The following is a 22,822-nucleotide window of genomic DNA, read 5'->3' as shown; positions in this document are numbered from 1 at the left end:
AGCCAAGGCAAGCCAGATAACTTACAATTCAAAGTGGGCATTTTTAGCTTGGCTTTTTCCCTGGAGTATCATAGAGAAAATTATCAAGAAAGTGGTCAAATCTCTCTTTTATTTTATTGTACAATATGGTTTTTTGAACTGAAAGTTTACTCACTTGTATTTTTATTTAGATTCTACCACTGTAGGTAGAATGTAGTGTTAACCTTTTCTGACACGTCAAGCTCTTTCTCTTACTGGTATTGGTGACATTTACCACTGACCAAAGAGAAGACAAGGAAAAAAACAAAACTGTTTAAAAAGGCAAGTTTAACTGGAAGTATGGCATATTTAGGTAACAAGATATAATGCAGACAGCATTAGGTTGCTGCTAAAATGGGTGTCTTGAGCATTCCCCATGCCTTACCTGGGTGGAAGACTTTGGTTTTCCCATTAGTGATTCCAGAAGAGCTTGCCTCCATTTTTACTGACCTTCTGCCTGGTGGAAGTGAGGAATGCCTGACCACAGGCAGGCGACGTGACCCTGGGCGGCTTGCAACACTTCGCCGTTGATGGATTTGCAAACGCTTTTCAGCCCCATGAATAGATAAACTTAAACCTGGAATGAGAAATAGAAGCATTTTATTAAATAAGTCAGTTCTGAATGGCTAAGATGCCAAATTATTTTCTGGCATGAGATACAGGCTGCATAAGTAGCTATGGTTCAACTTCTTGAGGGATGATAATGACACTACAATTTTGATACCAATTGATTTTCACATTGCATTATATACTGAACATTATTTCATTCAAAAGTGGACATCCTCAGTTATCATGACAAAGCTTTATGAATGGAGACCCAAAAAAGTCAAATATTAAAATTCTGCCCAAAATCCTGGGAAATATGCATTTATTTGGTTAGAAACTGTTGCTGGGTTATTTGGATTTTCAATAAAAATTGAGAAACTTTTTTTCTTTCTTTTTAAAAAATATTTTAATTACAGTAGAGTTAACATATAGTGTTCTATTAGTTTCAGATGTACAATATAGTGATTCAACAATTCCACACATCACTCTGTGCTCATCACAACAAATGTACAACTTCATTCCCATCACCTTTTTAACCTATCCCCCCACCCACTCCCCTCTGGTAACCATCAGTTTGTTCTCTATAGTTAAAGAGTCTGTTTCTTGCTTTGTCTCTCTTTTTTTTTAGTTTTGCTCATTTGTTTCTTAAATTCCACATAAGTGAAATCACATGGTATTTTTCTTTCCCTGAGTTATTTTGCTTAGTATTACACTCTCTAGCTCCACTCATGCTGTTGCAAATGGCAAGGTTTCATTCTTTTTTATGGCTAAATAATATTCCACTGTATGTATGTATATGTGTATATATGTATTCCACATCTTCTTTATCCATTCATTCATTGATGAACACTTGGGCTACTTCCATAATTTGCCTATTGTAAATAATGCTGCAATAAAGGTGCATGTATCCCTTTGGGTTAGTGTTTTTGTATTTTGGGGGTAAATACCCAGTAGTGCAATTCCTGGGTTCTAAAGTAGTTCTATTCTTAATTTTTTGAGGACCCCCATACTGTTTTCCACAATGGCTGCACCAATTTGCATTCCCGCCAACAGTACGAGAGGGTTTCCCCTTCTCTGTATTCTTGGCAATACTAATTTCTTGTGTTGTTGATTTTAGCCATTCTGACAGGTGTGAGGTGCTATCTCACTAGTTTTGATTTGCATTTCCTTGATGATTAGTGATGTTGAGCATCTTTTCATGTGCCTGTTTCTTTGCAGAATGTCTATTTATGTCTTCTGTACATTTTTTAGTTGAATTATTTGTGGGGTTTTGGTGTTGAGTTGTATCAGTTTTTTTATGTACTTGGGATACTAACACTTTATCAGATATGTCATTCACAAATACCTTCTGAAGTAGGTTGCCTTTTAGTTTTGTTGATTATTTCCTTCACTGTACAGAAACTTTTTATTTTGATGTAGTCCCAATAGTTTATTTTTGCTTTTATTTATATAGTGTTCTTCTCTGCATCTTTTTATAGATTTTGTTTTAAAATCTATTTTGTCTGATTTAAATATTGCTACTACTGTTTTTATTTTATTTTTTTTTTATTTATATCCAAATTAGTTAGCATATAGTACAACAATGATTTCAGGAGTAGATTCCTTAATCCTCCTTACCCATTTAGCCCATCCCCCTCCCACAACCCCTCCAGTAACCCTCTGTTTGTTCTCCATATTTAAGAGTCTCTTATGTTTTGTCCCCCTCTCTGTTTTTATACTATTTTTGTTTCCCTTCCTTTATGTTCATCTGTTTTGTCTCTTAAAGTCCTCATATGAGTGAAGTCATATATTTGTCTTTCTCTAATTTTGCTTAGCATAATACCCTCCAGTTCCACCCATGTAGTTGAAAATGGCAAGATTTCATCCTTTTTGATCACCGAGTAATACTCTATTGTGTGTGTGTGTATGTGTGTGTGTGTGTGTGTGTGTGTATGCACACACACACACACACACACACATACACACACCACATCTTCTTTATTCAATCATCCATTGATGGACATTTGGGCTCATTCCATACTTTGGCTATTGTTGACGTGCTGCTATAAACATTGGGGTGCATATGTCCTTTTAAAACAGCACACCTGTATCCCTTGGATAAATACATGCAGAAGAATGAACCGGGACCACTTTCTTACACCATACACAAAAATAAACTCAAAATGGATGCAAGACCTCAATGTAAGACAGGAAGCCATCAAAATCCTCGAGGAGAAAGCAGGCAAAAACCTCTTTGATCTTGCCCGCAGCAACTTCTTACTCAACACGTCTCCAGAGGCAAGGGAAACAAAAGCCAAAATGAACTACTGGGACCTCATCAAAATTAAAAGCTTCTGCACAGTGAAGGAACAATCAGCAAAACTAAAAGGCAACTGACAGAATGGGAGAAGATATTTACTCCAGCTTTCTTTTGACCCCCATTTGCATGATAAATGTTTCTCCATCCCCTCACTTTCAATCCGCAGGGGTCTTCAGGTCTGAAATGAGTCTCTTGTGGGCAGCATATAGATGGGTCTTGTTTTTTTTTTTTTATCCACTGTCACCCTATGTCTTTTTTGATTGGAGCATTTAGTCCATTTACATGCAAAGTAATTATTGACAGATATGTATTTATTGACATTTTGTTACTTATTTTGTGGTTGTTTTTATAGTTGTTTTCTCTGATATTTTCCTTCTTTCATGGTTTGCTGCTTTTCTTTAGTGATATACTTGTATTCCTTTCTCTTTATTTTTTGCATATTAGGAGGTTTTGCTTTGTGGTTACCAGTAGGATTATGTATAACATCTTATGTATATAGCAGTCTATATTAAGTTGACTGTCACTTAAATTTGAACCCATTATTTACTTCTCTCCCTCCCACCATGTTTTAGTTACATGGTGTCATATTTTACATCCTTTTATTTTGTGGATCCCTTGACTGATTACAGAAATATTTTTTTTTAATTTTTTTTATTTTTTAAAATTTACATCCAAATTAGTTAGCATATAGTGAAACAATGATTTCAGGAGTAGATTCCTTAATGCCTCTTACCAATTTACCCATCTCCCCTCCCACAAACGCTCCAGCAACCCTCAGTTTGTTCTCCATATTTATGAGTCTCTTCTATTTTGTCCCCCTCCCTGTTTTTATATTATTTTTATTTCCCTTCCCTTATGTTCATCTGTTTTGTCTCTTAAAGTCCTCATATGAATGAAGTCATATGATTTTTGTCTTTCTCTGACTAATTCCACTTAGCATAATACCCTCCAGTTCCATCCACATGGTTGCAAATGGCAAGATTTCATTCTTTTTGATTGCCGAGTATATATATACCACATCTTCTTTATCCTTTCATCCATCAATGGACATTTGGGCTCTTTCCATACTTTGGCTATTGTTGATAGTACTGCTATAAACATGGGGGTGCATGTGTCCCTTTGAAACAGCACCCCTGTATCCCATGGATAAATGCCTAGTAGTGAAATTGCTGGGTTGTAGAGTAGTTCTAGTTTTAGTATTTTGAGGAACCTCCATACTGTTTTCCAGAGTGGCTGCACCAGCTTGCATTGCCACCAACAATGCAAAACAGATCCTCTTTCTCCGCATCCTCACCAACATCTGTGTTGCCCGAGTTGTTAATGTTAGCCATTCTGACAGGTGTAAGGTGGTATCTCCTTGTGGTTTTGATTTGTATTTCCCTGATGATGAGTTATGTTGAGCATTTTTTCATGTGTTGGTTGACCATCTGGATGTCTTCCTTGGAGAAGTGTCTATTCATGTCTTTTGCCCATTTCTTCACTGGATTATTTGTTTTGTGGGTGTTGAGTTTGATAAGTTCTTTATAGATTTTGGAAACTAATCCTTTATCTGCTATGTCATTTGCAAATATCTTCTCCCATTCTGTCAGTTGCCTTTTAGTTTTGCTGATTGTTTCCTTCACTGTGCAGAAGCTTTTAATTTTGATGAGGTCTCAGTAGTTCATTTTGGCTTTTGTTTCCCTTGCCTCTGGAGACGTGTTGAGTAAGAAGTTGCTGCGGGCAAGATCAAAGAGGTTTTTGCCTGCTTTCTCCTGGAGGATTTTGATGGCTTCCTGTCTTACATTGAGGTCTTGCATCCATTTTGAATTTATTTTTGTGCATGGTGTAAGAAAGTGATCCAGGTTCATTCTTCTGCATGTCGCTGTCCAGTTTTCCCAGCACCACTTGCTGAAAAGACTGTCTTTATTCCATTGGATATTCTCTCCTGCTTTGTCAAAGATTAGTTGGCCATATGTTTGTGGGTCCATTTCTGGGTTCTGTATTCTGTTCCATTGATCTAAGTGTCTGTTCTTGTGCCAAGAAATACTTTTCTTTTTTTAACTGCTTTTGTGATTTTTCCTTTCCATACTTTTACTTATGGTCTTTCCTTTTTAAAGAGTCCTTTTAATATTTCTAGTAGGGGCATCTGGGGGGCTCAGTTAGTTGGTTAAGCAGCCAACTCATGGTTTCAGCTCAGGTCATGATCTCACAGTTTTGTGAGTTCGAGCCCCATGTTGGGCTCTGTGCTGGCAGTACAGAGCCTGCTTGGGATTCATATTCTCTCTCTCTCTCTCTCTCTCTCTCTCTCTCCCTCCCTCCCTCCCTCCCTCCCTCCCTTTCTCTGGTTCTCCCAACCTCACGCTGTCTCTGTCTCTCTCAAAATAAATAAATCAACTGTCAAAAAATTTTTAAAAATATTTCTTACAGCGTTGGTTTAGTGGTCATGAACTCCTTTAGGTTTTGTCTGTGAAACTCTGTCTCTCCTTTTATTCTGAATGATAGCCTTGCTATAAAGAGTATTCTTGGCTGTAGATATTTCCCTTTCAGCATTTTGAGTATATCATGCCACTTCCTTCTGGCTTGTAAAGTTTCTGCTGAAAAACCCACTGATCACCTTATGGGGATTCTCTTGTATGTAACTGTCTTCTTTTTCTTGCTGCTTTAAAAATTTTTTCTTTATCACTACTTGTTACCATTTTAATTACTATGTCTTGGTGTGGACTTCCTCTGGTTGATTTTGTTGGGGGAATCTCTGCACCTCCTGGATCTTGGATATCAGTTTCCTTCCCTAGATTAGGGAAATTTTCAGCTATTATTTCTTTAAATAAATTTTCTTCCCCCACTTTTCTCTCTCTTCTCCTTCTGGGATCCCTATAATGCAAATGCTCTTATGTGTGATGGACTCACTGAGTTCCTTAAGTCTATTCTCCTTTTGCATAATTCTTTTTCTCTCATTTCTTCAGCTTTATTACTTTCCAATACTGTCTTCTAGTTCATTAATTCACTCCTCTGCTTCTTCCAGCCTATTTATTCCATCAAGTTTATTTTTAATTTCATTATGTTCTACACATCTCTTATTGGTTCATTTTTTTTATGTTATCTATCTCTTTGTTAAGGGTCTCATTGATGTCCTCCACCCTTTTATCAAGTCCAGTGAGTATCTTTATGATTAGTATTTTAAATTCTCTCTCAAACATGTTACTCATATCCATTTCACTTAGGTCTCTTGCTGTGGTTTTGTCCTATTCTTTCATTTGTGATATATTCCTCTGTCTCCTCATTTTGTCTAGTTTCTCTGTGTGTTTCTCTGTGTTCAGGAAGTCAGCTACATCCCTTGTTCTTGAAAGTAGTAGACCAGCTGTGCACTTTTAACTAGGTGGTGCAGGTCCTCCTCCACATGAAAGGCACAGCTGAAGTGGAGACCTGGGCCAGCTGGGCCACTCCACAAAGAGTCCCCAGGCAATGGGTACAGTTTTAACAAGGTGCCCATGTCTTCCATGGAAGGTGGGAAGATACAGTGCTGGCAAGGTTTACATGGGTCTTTTGGGAGAGGGGATCCACAGACGGAGGCAGGTCTGGCTGGAGAGGCAGGGTATGGTGTAAGCCAAGTTAGGAAGTGAGTGCAGGAGCCACACTAGTTCTCACAGGTGGCTGTGTGTTTATGATGAGAGGTAGGGGAGTGAAATGTTCCTAGAAAAGGAACATTTGTTTGTTCGTAGAAAAGCTTGTTTTTTCCTAGAAAAGTCTCTCAGGGAACTCAGATTAGTAACTGACTTTCCCTCCTGTAAGCTCCAGGTGACTTTTAAACTGCTGCTTCAAGCTGTATATCCACAGGCTGTTAGCTATGCTCTCTTTAAGGGCAGGGGCTCAGCTTTCTATCACCCTCTAGGCTCTCTTAGAGCTGAGCCCGCTGATTTTTAAAGTTCTAAGCTTTAAGTCCTGTTATTGTAAGTACTCATGAAATTCAGCCCCTGATTTTCAGAGCCAAATGTTATGGGGATTTCTCTTCCCTTTATAGGCTCCCCAGTGTGCTAGTCTGTCTCTCACCACTCTGCACCTGAAGCTCCCTCCCTCCTGTGATTAGACTCTAGGGGTTTAGGTTCTCAGAATCCTTGCCCCTCCTACCCTCTTCTGTGTGGCCTCTTCTCTACCTCTACTTGTGGAGTGTGTTTGGCCAGGCTTTGGGCCCTTTTCTGGTTTGTTTGCTCTGAAGCAAGCATCATCTAGTTGTATCTGTGAGACAAGGTAAGTTTAGGGTCCTCCTTCTCTACCATCTTCCCAGTAGTCCCCAAGCAACTTTTTAATTAAGAAATAATTGAGAAGTTTTTCCACAGGACTCATGTAGAGAACAGTTGAAGACTGAACTTGGATTTACACCTCTGATAACCTTAGAATTATATACCTTTTGAGACCTATTTTTTCCAGGAAAATTTCAAACATACCAAAAGCAAAAATAATAGTACAAAAAACCCCATGTACCCATCACCTAGCTTTAACAAACATCAAGATTTTTCTATAAAGCTGAGGAGAATAAAAGATTTTTCTAATCTTTTTTCATCTATTCCACTCCCTTTGTTGTTGATTTGTTTTTTAGGTGCTGGAGTATTTTAAAGCAAACTCTAGACATCTTGTGAATCTGATCAAAAATTAATTGTATTGCCTTACACATTATATGAATATGAACTATGCCTACTAATACATATGAACCACATAAAAAATTCAAAAGAGTTTTAAAAATATTAATAACAAATTAATAATGAAAAGATTTTCTTAAAGAACACTCATTGATCACCATTAGAGGTTGCTAAAATACCAATTACTCAGAAAATTGATAAATAAAAGGAAAGAAGCATTTATCCCTGCCTTTCCTTTACTAACCACATTTCAAGGTAACCAAATAATTGATAAGATAAAGTTCTTCACTGCAGATTTCCAGCTAATAAATTACCGATGGAAAAGATAATTGGAAAATCATTTTAGAAGCTACAGTGAATATAAAAGTAAGTTTTGTCCAAAGAAGCACCATGAGGAAAGAGCTAGAATTCAAGCTCATGGAAAACTAAATCCAGATATTTAAAAAAAGAAAGCCAAGGAAGGGTGTTAGCCTTATTTAATGCCAACCAGTCAGGGAAACATGGTCAGGAGTGATGCTATCTGATGGAGGAAAGCTGAGTTTCAACAAATTGCAGAACCTTTTATTAAGAGGAGAATATCTTGAATTTTAAGGTAGAAATTTAGTCCTGAAAATTATCTTAGTGGCTGGCATTTAATCGGGTGCTTTATATAGATGAGGAAACTGAGCCTGTCAGGGTAAAACAATCAGTCTACTTATTAGTCCTGGAAGGCCACAGTAAGAAGTCTACCAAAAACTCAGAAATAAGGGATACAAAAGCCTGCTTAAAGGTAAATTGTAAATCAGCAATCATGAGTCACGTCAGAAATACAAAGAATCATCTTGGGGCACCTGGGTGGCTCAGTCGGTTAAGCGTCCGACTTCGGCTCAGGTCATGATCTCACGGTCCGTGGTTTCGACCCCGCGTCGGGCTCTGTGCTGACAGCTCAGAGCCTGGAGCCCATTTCAGATTCTGTGTCTCCCTCTCTCTCTGCCCCTCCCCTGTTCATGCTCTGTCTCTCTCTGTCTCAAAAATAAATAAACGTTAAAAAAAATTTTTAAAAGAAATATAAAGAGTCATCTTAAATTTCCCCAAGGGGAGGAAAAAAGACATGACTTGGGCCAGACGGTAAATTCTAAAAAATTTTAAGAAACCTCAAATCAGAATGAAGTTTGGTCAGCCAAGAATAAAAAGAACAACAATAACAAAACCTGTAATAAACAAACATGAGCAGTGCCCATCCAGGTAACAGCCTCTAAGTTCAAGAGTTCTAACAGCCAGGAGTGGCTGGGTGGCTCAGTTTGTTAAGCATCCAACTCTCAGTTTTGGCTCAGGTTCTGAGCTCATGGTTCCTTTGAGTCCTGCATCAGGCTCCACGCTGACAGTGGGATTCTCTCTCCCTCCCTCTCTCTGCCCCTCCCCCACTCATTGTTTTTCTCTCACTCTCAAAATAAATAAACCTTAAAAAAGAGTTCCAACAGCCAGACAGTCCTGAGACACAATTTTACTCTCCTTTATCCATTTAACTGCCCTTGCTCTAACAGCACTCACCAGGCAACCTTCAGATTAAGATTTGGCTTCCAATGCAGGAAGAGAGTAATCATACTAATGTTCCTATCTACCCAGGAACCAAGGTTCTCAGTGTGGGCTAACAAACTGGCATCCTGAGTTTCTTTCTATATGTCAATCTCCTCATGATTGCTTAGAATGAATCTGCCCACAAGATCTGGTTTCTAAGCCTTCAATGCTATAAGTCTGAGATTTGTTCTTGGGAAATTCACCCAGGTAAGGCCAGCCATGCTGGGTGGTCCCTTGGGAGACAGCCTGGCAGCTTTGCCCTCACAGTATAGGTACCACTCTGATGCTCAGACACCTGGGCAAGTGTGGGCCTTCTACTCCTAGGTGTCTTTCTGTGGCCAGGACTAACACAGTGGCATCAAACTGGTATTTTCACCATGTCATGCTTTCTATCATGGTTGTATGTTCCACATTTCCAGAGAGATGCAAAATGACTATCTTCAGACCCATAAAGACTCCAGAAGAATGCAGACAAATTTTTAGGTGTCAGATGAAGGGGCTGGGAGAGATGTTTTAAGTCAACATCAGAGAGTACATGCAGTCTGAGTCTGCAGCCATGAAACAGACCACTCTTTCAACATTTCTTGTCCCTTTTACAGAGGATTATTGGGCTAAAGGAACTACAACTGTGACTCACTGTGGCACTTCTAGTTCTTATAGAACTCCTGTCAAGGAGGTATAAAATGTTAGAAATGAGAATAAAAATCACACTGTGGAAATAAACGGCACAGATACTTGGAATTGTTGAACATTACATGTTAAAAATATAATAATGTAGATCATGTGGTGTGATGTCAAAATGTAAAAAACAAAAAAAATTCACGAGTATGGCCAGGAGAGAATAGAAATGAGGAAGATGGGTATGTTACAAGGGAATTGGGAAGAAACCCTTATTGCCTCAGCAAATCCATACGGTCCTCCAGAAATTAAGATTTCTCAGAGTTGCAGATAAAGTACCTGGCTCATCAGAGCTCTCCTCATACAATGGCAAAGTCCATGGCAGAGAAATATGTAAACAAATAGCACGCAAAACATCAAATATACTCCAGACATGAAAAGTTAACATTTATAGAAGACTCAGCAGTCACATCTTCAGAAATGAATTATCAGTCAATAAGTTGCATCATCCAATTTGGTCTTAACTACTTTGAAAAAAACATTGATGATTATCTATTAAATGCCAGGCACTGTGGTAAATACTGATAATTACCCCGTTAATGCCTCACCCCAATCCTATAAGACAGAGAATTGGCATCTACATTTTACCAACAGGAAACCTGAGGCCCAAGAGGCAAAGTTACTTGTCCAAGGTCAAACAAGTAACTGAAATTTTAACCCTAATCTTTTCCACTATTGCAGGTAGCCTGGTGAATGTAATTAAACTGATTAAATTAGCTATATACCAATACATAGACTGTTTTAAGTATATAATGGTTCTAAATAACTTAACAAGGCAGGGTTGGAAGGTATGGTATGCTGACATTCCTTTAACCCAAACTCCTATCAAACCATGTCTTCGCCCTCTTTTCCATCCATTCTGAAATGTCTTCCTGGTTCTTGAACAGCTATCAAATGCCTTATTAAGAATGAGCTGAAACTGCACCTTCTCCTTGAAGCCTTTCTGGTTCCTCTGGCTCAGAGTCAACACTGTCTCTAATCTTGCAGTTAGCCTTTACCATGATATGCTCTTGTACTCTCCTTCACCCATCAGCACATGGCTGTCCCATTTCTCCAGCTATCTCAAGAGTCTCTAAGGGCAAGGATCACACTATGTACTTCAATTCCTTCCTCAGCTCTGAACAACGTACAATCCATACAGAGATGTGGGATGACAATTTGCCTTCATCTCCTTCTCCTTCTGCACACTGCATTCTACATGGTGCAAAGACTCCTTCGGCATAGGCAGAGCAGAGTCAAGACAGGCAAGGAAATGATACTGAGTATGTTGACTCATGCAACTTTTAATTTTATGCTTCCTGTTTCACTATACACTCATCGCCTTTCCTAGACTTCTTCAGGCCTGAAACTTGGCTGCTTTCCTCAACTTCAGCAGATAGCTTCCTCCCCAACTCAGCTGAAAAGGTGGAGCCCAGGCAATGTAAAGCTTCTAGTCTTCCTACTTTTCTACCTTAAAATATCTTTAAAAAAGAGTATCTTTTTCTCTTGAGACCTATCATCTACCTTACTTGATAAAAAAAAATCTGTAGGCAGAACCTTGGGAAACACATCTTTTTAGGAACGAAGACAGCAAGTACAGTAGGTGTTAACATGTGAGTACTGGAGTCAGGGTTTCTGGGTCCAATTCTTGGCCACACCTTTTTCTACCTATTTTACCTAGTGCAAGTTACTTAATCTTTTGTGCCTCAGTTTAGTCATCTGTAAAATGAGAATAACAACAGTTTTCTACCTCAGAATCGTGTGAATGAGTTAATATCTACAAAGTGCTCAGGGCAGTGCCCAGCATACAGCAGCTGCTCAGTGCAAGGCAGAGGTCATCACTGCCTTCTATCATATCAATGACTCCGCTGAACGTTTCAATCTCACCCCTTAGGCCCTAGAATTTAACACTGTTGGCTCTGCTCATCTGCTTTTAAACAGTCTCTTTGGATTCTATGACACTCTTCTTACCGCTTCCTCTCCTAACTGTAAACTCTCCTCTCTCTTGTTCTCAAGGGTGAAAGTGTTAGTTTCCTCGGGCTACCATAACTTATTACCACAGCTCTGGTGGCTTGAAACAAAAGAAATTTATTATCTCCCTGTTTGGGAGGCTAGAAGTCTGAAATCAAGGTGTTAGGAGGACTGTGATTCCTCCAGAAGTCTCTGTGGGTGACATCTCCCTGCTACTTTCAACCTCTCAAGGGTGCTGACATTCCTTGGTATTTGCTTTGTGACCACATCACTCCAATCTCTTGTCTCCATAGTCTCATCACCTCCTATCTCCATCTGCCTTTTTCCTACAAGGACAGGCATGGTGGCATATAAGGCCCACCTGGATAATACAAGATAATCTCTTCACCTTAAGGTCTTTAATCACATCTACAGACTCTTTTCAAATAAGGTCACCTCTATAGGCTTTGGGGATTAGAACATGGATGTATATCGGGGGGCCATTATCAGCCTACCATAGCAGGTATTCCCCAAGGTTTTGACTTTGCTCTTTTCTTTCTCTCCACCCTTTCTCCAAGTGAACTTCCATGTCTTCAGCTGTGTGGACATGTCCCAAAGTCACTCTTGTTCAACACTGTCTCCCATATTTCAAACCCATCTTTCCTACTTGGCCTGAATCTCTTCCCGAAAAATTTGGTGAGTCCACAGAACACAAGAAATGTTTAATATTTTGAGAACAGAAAACAAACTCAGATTTATTTTAAGCACCTCCTGTATTTCTCTTAAAATCCTATCTCACATGTGAATATTGTTCTCAATAAAATAATATTCTTTGGTGCTCCTTCTCTCTGGCTCACTTCCAAGGTGCACTAGCTCCAGCTGCATTGCGCAGTACAAGTGCGCCCGTGGAAAAACGATCTGCTTTCATCTAAATGTCACTCCTGTGATTCAGAAGAGCTCTGTGCCACAGGAACATCTGCAGTTCTGTTGGTGTTTTACAACTTGCAGCCATAGCACCTCTGTGTTCTATCACACTCCTAGTCATTTCTTAGATAAATTATTTTTCAAAACACTGAAAACCTATGTTTTGAATGTCACTACCATGAGCAAAACAAAAAACTCATCTATTTCTGATTAAGGAAAAAATCAATTTGTGCAGGGGGATGTTTATTTCTAGTTTTCTCTTTTTCTTAGATTTAACTACAAAGTGGAGAACAAATCCAGCGTTTCCTCTTCCCAGAACACTTATGAGAACGGAGGTGAAAATTCTCCTGCCTGCTCCTGAGGCTTAGAATTACTTCCCAAACTTCTGGAGCTTTTCTAATATCTTCTCTCATTTGGCTCAAAATACAGTTTACAAAATATTTATAAGATAGCTGATACCCTTCAGTCTCCTAAGGAAAAAAAAAAAAAGACTCAAACATATAGAATGCATTTGGCCAAGAATGCATCCCACTTATCATAAGCTTAGGCATGTTCCCATTACAGGGGTCAGAATTTGTGCAATCTCAGTCAGATGAGCTCAGGTGGACCCAGAGCAAACATTCTGAGGAGATTTGAGTGCCAGAAATGGTGGGTAACTGAATGTGGGTGCATTCCAGGGAGCAGTCACAGATGCTGAGATTTAACCCATATGAGGCCCTCCTGGAGGGCTGAAGATGAAGCACTGTTTAGTCTCAGTAGGCCTGATGAAAAGATTTGCAACAATCCAACCTTCCTCCTCACATCAGGTCCTTAGGTGTGTCATGCCTCCTTCTGTTTGGTCTGCATTGTGACAGGGATTACCATGGCATCGTAAGACGCTCAAGCACTTTGAAAAAAGACCAACATGCTAAAGACTAGGTATATTACCGAGATTTAACTTTTGGCTCAATGTCTACATAAAGAATTTACAGTATGGAAAACAATTTGACAATAAATTTCATACATTGAAAAAAAAGAATTTACAGAACCAGAGAGTGATAAGAGTCTATAAGAATATTTAACCAGGGGCGCCTGGGTGGCTCAGGCGGTTAAGCGGCCGACTTCGGCTCAGGTCATGATCTCACGGTCTGTGAGTTCGAGCCCCGCCTCGGGCTCTGTGCTGACAGCTCAGAGCCTGGAGCCTGTTTCAGATTCTGTGTCTCCCTCTCTCTGACCCTCCCCCATTCATGCTCTGTCTCTCTCTGTCTCAAAAATAAATAAACATTAAAAAAAATTAAAAAAAAAAGAATATTTAACCAGCATTACTAAATTCAAATAAAGTGCTGGATATAAGTTACTAGGGTTTCTCTCCTTCAAACCCACCACTAGATTCTAAATAGCCTTTTTGTAACTTCTTTATTTCCTGTGGCTGAGGCAGATTTCAAGTCTCCTTTTTTTCCTTCTGCTACAGAATTCTACCAGAAGCACTTCATTTCAAGGAACCCCAGTGACACAGTAGATTACTGTCCCCAGTTCATACCTCCTCTCTGCCATGTGGCCCATCAGTACTTCCCAGTTAGGAGGGAAAGTGTGTTCCCCACTCCGGTGATTTTGGACTTGGTGATCATAATTTGCTTCAGTCAATGGGATGTTACTGGACATAATGAAAGCAGAGACATGAAATGTGCCTGCACAGTTTTGCCTGAGTTACTTCTTCCCTGCTCCCTCCCTACAAGATCTGCTCCTATGGGTGGCCCAATCCATTTCCATGGCTCTCATTCTACTGGGCTCTAATATTACCCTTGCCTCTTTACACATAGTTAAACTTCCCACTGTTGCTAGACCCTGAATTCTTCACTACCTCTTTCCTTAATGCAACCCCTCCTTTGCAACAGAAGAATCCCCTTTATTAAAATCTCTTCATTTGTTAGAATTCTGTTTTCTCTTGAACCTTAATTATCATAGACTTGGAAATCCATCCCTTTCAATTTTAACACTTAAAGTTTCCACATCTTCACCAGTGAACAACAGTATCACTGAAAATTTCCTTGGAAGTTTCTCAAAAACTCCATGTGTGCTATCTTTCACCTTTATTCTCCCAAGTTGTCTTGTTCTGTGTCATTTTGGTCAACTTTTTTTCTTCACTACTCTGAAGGCTAATCTAAACCCTGAATTTCTCACTTCACCTCATCCTGTGATATTTAACTTATCCTAAATCTTTACATTCTCACTCAGGAAAGCACTGAGAAAATGGCTATGGAATTCTTGTTACTCCATGAAAGTTTAAGGGTTTTCCTTGTGTTCTGTGGCCTTAGGCACAACATATTCCCGCCACCCCCCACCCCAACACATATTAAACTTATAACAAAAAATTGTCGTAGATGATATTTAAGGATGTAAATAAGATGGAAGTAGGCAATTACATGAGTATGGTTTAAAATTAATACCTTGGGAAAGAGCTCTTTTTGAGATCTTCAGTTGTTAACTGATCGGTTCATGGAAGAAACATTTGTTAAGAGCTCACTCCGTGCTAAGCACTGAGGATTCAGAGATTAAGGATAGAGTCTTTACAGTTCAAAGTGCTCACAGTCTGACAGAGAAGGCATACCCTAGTCCTAAAGTAGCAAAAAGCTAGGGTTCCTAATGTAATCTAGAAAAAGATATCAACAGTTCCTGGGTTTAATAAAAAGGAGAGAGAAAGATCAGGTCATTTGGTCTTTCCTTAAGCAGCCAGTGAAAAGGCATCTCTGCTATTCCTGAAACAAATTTAATTTATTTGGCATTTTTCATAATAGAGTGGCATGGTCAAATGTTATCAAACCCCAAGCACATACAGCTGGGGGTAGGCAATAAAAGTAACCAAGAAGCTAGGTATCTACTTCACATGGTAAAACCCACACACTGTGAAAAAGTACACAATGCAATTCCTAAACTTCAATGGAACCAATGATTAAGTGATATCACCAAGTGAGCAACTCAAATAGCATAAGAACATTACTTCTTAAAATCCTTGGACTCAACTTTAACTTATCTTGGCAGTCAACAAAATGCTTCTAGAAGTTACCAGTAACCTCAAATGATAATCATTAACCCTCTAAAGGGAACAATGCTTTATATAAGATTTTGTTCATTTAGGCAAGTGAGCACAGTTTAGTTGAAAAGAATTCTTTTTTACAGAATGGTTTATTTCTATTGAAAACTACTAAGCTGTACATGCTCTTGGGCCCAATGACAGAAACAAAGATGATGAAGGCAGGATCTGTGTTCTTGCAAGGAAAAAAGGTATATAGAAGTAACTAACAGTAAGGAGAGGTGAAAGCCCACAAGGGAGGGGAGATCCAGACTACATACACTCCAAGGGGTGAAATGGGTCAGCACACCTTTCCTATAAAGGGCCACAGAGTAAATATTTTTGGCTTTGCAGGCCATATGATCTCTGCTGCAATTACTCAACTCTGCTGTGGTAGCCCCACAGCAGCCATGATAATATGTAAATAAAGGAGTGTGGCTGAGTTCCAATAAAGCTTTAATTTCAAAACCAGGCAGTGGGACAGATTTGGTCCATGGGCTGTAGTTTTCCCCACATAGAGTTGTGGAGAAGACTATCAGGCCTCTTGAAGAAGGCAGTATATCATGTCACTAAGTCTAGACTGCTGGGTAAGTTTCTAATAGCAGAGAAGGAGGAAAAGAGCATTCTTGGCAACAAAGGCATGAGGGTATGAAAGAACAGAGCCAATTCATGGAAGGAAGAGGTGTCCAATTTCAAACATGTTTAAGATATGTGAGCAGTGGGGACACCTGGGTGGCTCAATCAGTTAAGCATCTGACTTCGGCTCAGGTCATGATCTCGTGGTTCGTGAATTTGAGCCCCATGTCAGGCTCTGTGCTGACAGCTCAGAGCCTGGAGCCTGCTTCAGATTCTGTGTCTCCTCCTCTCTCTGCCCCTCCCCTACTCATGCTCTATCTCTCTTTCTCTCAAAAATAAACATTAAAAAATTAATTAATAAAAGATATGTGAGCATTGGGGCACCTGCAAAGTCAGTTAAGTGTCTGACTTCAGCTCAGGTCATGATCTCGTGGTTGGTGAGTTCAAGCTCCGCATCGGGATCTGTGCTCACAGTTCGGAGCCTGGAGCCTGCTTCATATTCTGTCTCCCTTTCTCTCTGTCCCTCCCCTGCTCACACTCTGTGTCTCTCTCAAAAATAAATAAACATTAAAAAAATTTTAAAAAACACAGATATATGAGCAGTAACACTGGCTCTTTAGCCTAAAAGTAATGATAACAACAACTTTCTTTTCTATGGAATTTTAAAATTTTTAGACAATTTGTCAAGAGCCTTGAATACTGAACTTAGAGTATAATCTTCATTTTAGGACAGTGAGGAATCACCAAAGATATGTGAGCAAGGTTGGGAGGGTGCATAATCAGAACAGGGATTTAAGAAGAGACTGCCTACTTCAACTGGGGAAATAGATCAGGGTAAGAGCCATAGGGGCCTGGATCAGAGCAGTGGCAATAACGATACAAACAGATTAAAGGGAGATTGAAAGTAGCTTCTGTAGAATTGAATGACCTATTTGAGATTTAGGAGTGTGAGGAAAGAATCAAAATTAACTTAGGATCTGAAGATAGTAACAAATAAAAACACAGATGGGATATTTGATAGGTAAGATGTTAGATATGCTAGGTCTCTGGCTCCCCCTGGAAGTAAAAGTCTTTTACAAGGTATTAATTTTAAGCCACACTCTTTGGATTTAGACATCAAAATAAAATGTTCACCCAGCACTGTCAGAAATAGAGGTGTGGAGTTTGGAAATGTTTCTGGCTGGAGTTCTTTGCCTAGAACTGCACTGAGGGAACTAGTGAAGGAGACAGATTAATGATAAAGCTCTGAGGGATGCTGTAATTTCTGGAGAAAAGAAGTGAGATCTTCTAGATAAACTTGAGGGAACTTCCAGAAGGGGAGTAACCAAAACAATAGCAACAATAGTTAGTATTTGTTGAGGGTTTACTATGTGTCAGGCATCATTCTAAGAGTAATAAATACATTAACTCATTTAATCACTGTGTCAGTCATACATGGTACATACACACTCTTTATCTCCATTTTACAGAGGAGGCGAGTGAGGTACAGAAATAGTGTGTAACTTACTGAAGGTCACACATAGGTGGCTCAGCCAGGATTTGAACCCAGGCAGCCTGATTAGCCTACACAGCAATATTGCTTTCAGTAGGAGAAAGGAGTCAAGGGACTAACTGCATGCTAAAGGAAGGTGGAAGAAGTTGAGAACTGAGAAGAGAAAGGGTTAAAGTGAACTGAGGCAGAAATAGATGGCAAAACACAAGAAGCTGGAGAATGAAAAGATGGGCAGTGAACACAGGAAGTGCAGAAAGTGAATTCAATACACTGAATTCAGGTCCTGTGGCAGGCAGAATAATGGCTTCCCTAAAACGTCCAAGTCCTAACCCCTGGAATCTGTGAATATGTTACCACACATGGCAAAGATGACTTTGCAAATTTGATTAAGGACTTTGATATGGGGAGATTATGCTGGGTTATATGGGGAAACCTAATCTAATCATGAGTCCTTAAAAGCAGTCTTTTAAATCCAAAAAAAAAGCCTTTTGTGGCTGGGGTCAGAGAAAGATGCTCCATTGCTGGCTCCTCGAAGGGGCCACAAGGCAAGGAACGTGGCAGCTGGAAAAGCAAAAGGAAGAGAAAAACATTCTCTCAGAGAGGCTTCTAAAGGAACATAGCTCTGCTAACAATTTGATCGCAGGTAACTGAGACCTGTGTCAAATTTCTATCTTGCAGAACTTTAAGATAATAAATTTGTGCCATCTTAAGCCACCAAGTGTGTGGTAATTTGTTACCATAGCAATGAAACAGTAATTCAGGTCCCCCTCTCTCCTTAATCTAATTGATATTTTTGCTAATGATTCCAAGCCCCTGGTCTATCTCAGGCCACCACTACTGACAATGAACTTTCCTCAAAGTCAGCGCAGTCTCCCAGATGTTCAAGGCAGTGTACTTTGGGGACAGGGAAGGAGACAGATGGTGAAGTTGGCTCTGTCTGAATGTCCTTAATCAATATTTGATTTAACTGACCATAAAACAAATGTTAATTTAGAAAAGTTTAAAAATTTATCAAAACTAAATTCAGAATACAGCCCACGAATTATTTACTGGTTATAGCTCTATGCTAATAACAATGCAATTAAATTTTTAGCCATATAATGTGCTTCTATAGACACCTGATTTAACAAATGTTTGAACAACAACAAAATGACATTAAATTACATGCACTTTGAAACTTTTTAATCAAATATACAATGATTATTTCAAAGGAACAATGAAGGTTATTCATGCAATTTGAATTATAAAGTTGATCTTGACTAATTTCAGTGTTAATTAAATTTCTCATACTGTTAATACTTAATAAAAATTCATCTGGCAGACAACTGTTACATTGTAAGGCCCATTTGAGAGATCTTAAATTATAAATATATATTTTTCCTTCCTTAAACATTTATTTAAAATAATTTATCCCTTACCTTGCAAAAATCTTTACCAAAAGGATTTGAGATAACTCAAAACAAGGCATATAGTCACACATTTTTACTCTATATGACTTTTTAAAGCTATTTTGTCGTCTGTTATATAGTGTTGAAAGCCTGTTCATAGGAAACACTGGCCTAAACAACATGCCAGATCACATGGACTTAATAGATATATACAGAACATTTCATCCAATAGCAGCAGAGTAAAAATTTTTCTCAAGAGGTCCTGGAACATTATCCAGGACAGATCATAAGTTAGGCCACAAAAATATCCTAATAAATTTAAGGATATTGGAATCATATCAAGCATCACTTCTGACCACAATGGTATAAAACTAGAGATGAATTGCAAAAAAAAAAAAAAAGGAATATTTGCAAATACATAGAGATTAAACACCATGCCCCTGAACAACCAACAGGTCAAAGAAGAAATCAATTGGGAAATAAAAAAAATATGAGCAAATAAAACAGAAACACAATATACTAAAATGTATAGGATGCAGCAAAAGCAGTTAAGAGAGCAGCTTATAGTGGTAAACACTTACATTAAGGAAAAAGAAACATCTCAAACAACCTAACTGTACACCCCAAAGAACTAGAAAGGGAAAAGCAAACTCTGGCCAAATTTAGCAGAAGGAAGAAACTATGTTACAAAGATCAGAGTGAAAAGAAAACAGACTTGAAAGATCAATGAAACTGAAAGCTGTTTTCTTTTTAAAGATAAAATTGACAAACCTGTAGCTAGACTAAGAAAAAGAGCAAGAAAAATGAGAAATGAAAGAGGCATTACAACTGATAACACAGAAATACTAAGAATCAGTAGAAAACTAATATGAATAGTTGTATGCTGACAAATTAGATAACCTAGAAAAAAATGGATGAATTTCTAGAAATGTATAACCTACCAGGACTGAATCATGAAAAAACAGAAGATCTGAATAGACCAATTGCTAGGAAGGAGATAAAAATCAGTAGTCAAAAACCTCCTGGGGAGCCTGGGTGGCTCAGTCGGTTGGGCAACCAACTCATAATTTTGGCTCAGATCATGATTTCAGGGTTCATGAGATTGAGCCCTATGTCGGGCTCTGCACTAATGTCAAGGAGCCTACTTAGGATTCTCACTCTCCCTCCTTGCTCCTCCCCCACTCATGCACTGACCCATGCTTCATCTCCCCCCCCCCCAAAATAAAGAACTTAAAAAAAAAACACCTCCCAGGGAACAAAAGTCTAAGAACAGAAGGCTTCATTGGTGAAGTCTCCAAATATTTAAAGAAAAATGAACCAATCATTTCCCAACTCTTCAAAAAAACAATCGAAGAGAATACTTCTCAACACGTTATGAGGCCAACATTACCCTGACACCAAAGCCAGACAAGGACATTACAAAGAAAGGAAATTTCAGGCCAATATCCCTGATGAACATCCTCAAAAATCCTCAGACAAAATACTAGAAAATTCAATTCAACAATACATTACAAGGATCATACACCATGATCAAGTGTATTCCAGGATTTCTTCCTGGAATTCAAAGATAGTTCAATACATGCAAATCAATATATGTGATACACAACATTAACAAAATGAAAGATAAAAGTGATGATTACCTCAATATATGCAGAAAAAGTATTTGACAAAATTCAGCATCCTTTCATGATAAAAAGTCTCAACAATCTGAGTATAGAAGAAATGTACCTCAACATAATATAAATAAAAACATATGACAAGCCTATGGCTAACATCATCCTGTAAGATCAGGAACAATATAAAGATGCCTATCCTGGGGCGCCTGGGTGGCTCAGTCGGTTAAGCGTCCAACTTCAGCTGGGTCACAATCTCACAGTCTGTGAGTTCAAGCCCCGCGTCAGGCTCTGCGCTGACAGCTCAGAGCCTGGAGCCTGCTTCAGATTTTGTGTCTCCCTCTCTCTCTGCCCCTCCCCTGCTCATGCTCTGTCTCTATCTCAAAAATAAATAAAAACATTAAAAAAAAAAGGATGCCCATGTATTCAATATGGTGCTAGAAGTCCTAGCCACAGCAATTAGGTACGAAAAAAAAAAAAGAAAGATGTCCAAACTGGAAAGGAGAAAGAACAAGTAAAATTCTCTCAGTTTGCATGATGTATCATTTATAGAAAACCCTAAAGACTCCACACAAAAAAAACTGTTAGAACAATATATTCAGTAAAGTTCCAGGGTATAAAAATATGCAAAAATCAGTCACATTTCTATACATTAACAACAACCTATCTGAAAGAAAAATAAAGAGAACAATCTCATTAACAACAGTGTCAGAAAAAGTAAAATATTTTGAAATAAATTTAACCAAGCAGGTGAAATATTTGTACACTGAAAACCACAAAACGCTGATGAAAGAAATTGAAGAAGACCCAAGTAAGTGATAAGATATCCCATGCTAATGAATTGGAAGAATATTGTTATAATGTCCATGCCACCTAAAGTAGTCTACAGATTGAATAAAATCTGTAGCAAAATTCCAGTGGCATTTTTCACAGAAATAGAACAATCCTAAAATTTGTATGGACTCACACACACACAAAAAACTCCAATAGCCAAAACAATATAAATAAAGAAGGCCAAAACTGGAGGCATCACAATTACTGATTTCAAACTATATTACAAAGCTATAGTGATTGATACAATATGGTATTAGGATAAAAATCACACATAGATCAATGGAACAGAAAAGAGGGTACAGAAATAAATTCATGCATATATAGTCAGTTAATTTATGACAAAAGAGCCAAGAATACACAATGGGAAAAGGAAGTCTCTTCAATAAATAAATGCTAGGGAAACAGAACAGCCACATTCAAAAGAATGAAACTGGACCTCTAACCTTACACCATACACAAAAATCAACTCAAAATGGATTAAATACTTGAATGGAATACCTGAAACTGTAAAACTCCCAGAAGAAAACATAGGAGCTTGACAATGTCAGGTAAGCTCCTTGACATTGGTCTTGGCAATGTTCTTTTAGATTTGATATCCAAAGTAAGGGCAACAAAAGAAAATAAATATGTGTTACTACATCAAACTAAAAAGTTTCTGCACAGCAAAGGAAGCTGTCAACAAAAAGAAAAGGCAACCTATTCAATGGGAGAAAATATTTGCAAATCATGTATCTGATAAGGGGTTAATATCCAGAATATATAAAGAATCATACAACTCAATAACCAACAAGGACATGATCCAATTTAAAAATGGCAGAAGATCTACATAGACATTTTTCTTAAGATGACAACAAATGGCTAAGGTACATGAAAAGATGCTCAATATCACTAATCATCAGAGAAATGCAAATTAAAACCACAATTAGGTATCACCTCACACCTACTAGGGTTTCTGTTATCAAAAAGACAAGAAATAACAAATGTTTATGAGAATGTATAAAGAGAAGGGGGCCCTTGTACACTATTGTGTACAATAAGAAAAGGGGGCCCTTGTACACTATTGGTTAGAATATAAATTAGTACAGGAACGATAGAAAACAGTATGGAAGTTCCTAAGAAAACTAACACTAGAACTACTATATGATCCAGCAATCCTATTTCTAGGTGTGTATCCAGCAATCCTATTTCTAGGTGTGTATCCAAAAAAAATTAAATCATTATCTTGAAGAGATATCTGTACCCCCATGTTCATTGCAGCATTATTTACAATAGCCAAGACATAGAGGCAACTTGAAGGTCTATCAAT

General features: G+C 38.4%; 1 protein-coding gene across 1 annotated transcript in view; it reads right to left on the bottom strand.

Annotated features, from left to right (window-relative positions):
* Nucleotides 1-22,822, bottom strand: part of ANO4 (anoctamin 4) — a 274,498-nt gene that overhangs the window by 231,173 nt on the left and 20,503 nt on the right. Inside the window, exon 3 of the mRNA XM_049626714.1 lies at nt 404-595. Coding sequence (XP_049482671.1) covers nt 404-595 — 192 coding nt within the window. The remainder of the gene's footprint in view (nt 1-403; nt 596-22,822) is intronic.

The sequence above is a fragment of the Panthera uncia genome, chromosome B4, assembly GCF_023721935.1.
Source record: "Panthera uncia isolate 11264 chromosome B4, Puncia_PCG_1.0, whole genome shotgun sequence".
In the NCBI taxonomy this organism is placed as follows: domain Eukaryota; kingdom Metazoa; phylum Chordata; class Mammalia; order Carnivora; family Felidae; genus Panthera; species Panthera uncia.
Note: the sequence above shows the minus strand (reverse complement) of the source record. Positions and strands in the feature narration are given on the sequence as shown.